This window comes from Lactuca serriola, chromosome 5 (assembly GCF_051521515.1).
Source record: "Lactuca serriola cultivar US96UC23 chromosome 5, Lser_US96UC23_V15, whole genome shotgun sequence".
Taxonomy (NCBI): domain Eukaryota; kingdom Viridiplantae; phylum Streptophyta; class Magnoliopsida; order Asterales; family Asteraceae; genus Lactuca; species Lactuca serriola.
In genome coordinates this window covers 258,253,271-258,255,919 of record NC_136412.1, presented here as the reverse complement: position 1 = coordinate 258,255,919, position 2,649 = coordinate 258,253,271, and the positions used below count along the sequence as shown (strand labels likewise).

The window sequence follows — 2,649 nt, the reverse complement described above, 5'->3', positions numbered from 1 at the left end:
AACACAATATTATAAATATTAAATATTACATTTAAATTATAATTAGTAAATAAAAAATCAAAAATATATAAATATATAAAAAGATAGACTAAAATCGACAACACAAAGTTCATCATTATTTTGGGAGAAATGAATTTTTCCCCAAAATGAGGAAATAAATGGGATAGAATTGGAAAAGAATGAGAGAAATAATAGAAAATGGAAGTGGGTTGAAGTTTTTATTTTATTTGTTATAAGATGCTGCAAATAATTGTGATTATTATTTGTTTGTAAAACACATAATTAAATATCCAAAATTTCATAATTGTTTTGTAATTATGATATAAATATTTTTATAAAGTTTCTTAATTTTACTATATTGTGAAATATTTTGAGTATATAATTACTATTTAAAATACTTTTTTGGCAAGACAGTTTTCTTCCAACTCAAATAAATACAATAACTTTTTGGATTATTACCCTAAATATGTAATATCATAATTAAGTTTTCAATTAAATTTTACTGTTTATCAGATTTTGTTTTAAAATCAATTTAATCCCACTCCAACCTGTGATTCGAATTCACATAATGGTTAATGAAAATTTCAAACTTTAAACATAAACGGTTTGCTTCAAGTTCAAAAAATATATATAAAATAAATACGGAATCAAAAACTAAAATTTTGAAAAAAATTAAAACAGTTAACCAACTGACTCGAGTGCAGTTTAAAATTATTTATTCAATTTAATTCGTCCAAACAATTTTTTGTACATCCGTTGTAAGAATTAAGAATACATGTTACATCATTATCGGTTGTGTGCAAAAAAAGTAAAGAAAAAAAAAAAAAAAAAAAAAAAAAAAAACTTTGAACTAACTTTTAGGAAAAAGTAATTTAAATTTTTAAATAAATACCTAACTGTTTTTATTTTAAGAAAAAAAATAAAACAGTAAATGTAAAAAGAAAGTAGCAGAATTTTTCGAACGAAAATAACAAACTCCGTAAGTTTCCACCGTCCGATTAATAAATATGTATTGCCCGTTTATTCTCTCTCCTCAACGAGTTGAGTAGTGTTAATAGATATCTCTAGAGAGAGAACCTGATCAGATTTCAGTGATGGACGATTCAAAATTACATAGCGGTGTGCGGCGGAGCAGAGAAACGGAGGCTACAAGCTCCGGTTCCGGTAAGAAAAGAAGATTTAATCCTCTAGATCAAGAGAATGCTGTTCAGCTGGAAAATCAGTGCCGAAGTGGAGTTGACGTGAATTTCCCGGAGGATATCATTTCTTCGGCGGAATCTGGTTATTGTGATCATGTTTTGTCGTCTCAATGCTTCAACAATGATTTGAGCTTAGATCTGAAGGTAAATTTCAAAATTCTCAAGTTATATATGCTTCGTCTGGAATCTGGATGTGAGAGAAATGAAAATCGTTTTAAATTTGATCAATTATGGTGAATTAATTAAGTGTTTGAATGTTTAATTGCAGGCGGAGCTTCGTTTCCAAACTGAAACCTCCATGTCCAGCAATGACGGTTTCAGGTTAGTAATTAATTTCATCTTCCTCTTCATGAATTCCAATTTCATATAACCTCTTCTACTTTCTGAAACCGAAAAGTAATTAATAAAAACGATTCTTAGTCTTCATTAATTTTACCATTTCATGTTCTCTATATAAAAAACTTCAACGGCGTAATCTTTTTGATCGTGTTTCTGTAATTTACAGTAGAGAGACGTGTTCTCTAAGTGAGATTTGTGGAGATTCAGAAGAAATGGAATCACCGTCAACAATGAAGACGCAACCACCAGCCTCCGCACCACCACCACCACAGGCAGCAGCAACTTCTCGTCGTAAACCGGTAACAGTATCAAATCTTCCAACGGCAGCGGAGATCGATGAGTTTTTCTCCATAGCGGAAAAGAAAGAACAAAAACGATTCGCGGACAAGTAAGCATGCCAATGACAGGCTTTATTATTCCAGACCAGTATAAAGTACAAACAGCATTTACATTTTTCACTAATTTTGTTGTTGATTCATCAGGTACAACTATGATATCGTGAACGATGTTCCAATGGAAGGTAGATACCAGTGGGTTCGTTTAAAGCCATAATTCTCCGATATTCAACCAGGTGAAAACTAGGCTAAATTACATGACCAGATTTGCCTTCTCTTTCTTCTTCTCCGTTAACTGTTCTTAATAATTCTTACAAGCATTAATTCCTCGCTGTCTCTAATTTCATATTTCAGTTTGTTTAGGTTAACTATGTCAGTAAGTAATTAATTAATTAATCCAGAGATGGAATTCACTCTTTATATGTATAGCCACATCAATTCCTAACTATGTGTAAAACATCTGCTTTAATTTCCTTGATTTGTGTACTACACCATTTTAGAAGCTTCTTCTCATTCTGCAACAAATATATAACTATCACTATTTGCATACATCTATTCAGACTTCAGTCCCTCCTTTCTGGCCTGCACTACTGTTACACACCACAGTGTCAGTAATTTTTGTGGGGTATGACTATGACTATCAATATATTTTTATTTAAATTTTTTTTTCCATTTGCATAACATAACATAGGGATCTGAACCCACCACATTTAAAATTTAATATTTTTACAAATTTCACAAATTTTGGTGTTCTTAACTTTGGATTTGTTGAATTT

The 2,649-nt window shown here is 30.5% G+C and overlaps 1 protein-coding gene across 1 annotated transcript; it reads left to right on the top strand.

Annotated features, from left to right (window-relative positions):
- The first annotated feature begins 1,026 nt into the window (after positions 1–1,026).
- Positions 1,027–2,378, top strand: LOC145054093 (cyclin-dependent kinase inhibitor 7-like). The gene is made up of 4 exons (XM_079002227.1): positions 1,027–1,343; positions 1,468–1,520; positions 1,705–1,926; positions 2,021–2,378. The coding sequence occupies exons 1-4, from the start codon at positions 1,095–1,097 to the stop codon at positions 2,088–2,090; spliced, it is 594 nt and encodes a 197-aa protein (XP_078858353.1). The 5' UTR covers positions 1,027–1,094; the 3' UTR covers positions 2,091–2,378.
- Positions 2,379–2,649: the final 271 nt, after the last annotated feature.

What these genes read in the sequence shown, in the direction of transcription:
- LOC145054093 (XM_079002227.1), top strand. Translation starts at nt 1,095, where the DNA reads ATGGACGATTCAAAATTACATAGCGGTGTGCGGCGGAGCAGAGAAACG. An exon ending in TCCAGCAATGACGGTTTCAG is followed by an intron (nt 1,521 to 1,704) that starts GTTAGTAATTAA and finishes TGTAATTTACAG; the next exon opens with TAGAGAGACGTGTTCTCTAA. An exon ending in CAAAAACGATTCGCGGACAA is followed by an intron (nt 1,927 to 2,020) that starts GTAAGCATGCCA and finishes TTGATTCATCAG; the next exon opens with GTACAACTATGATATCGTGA.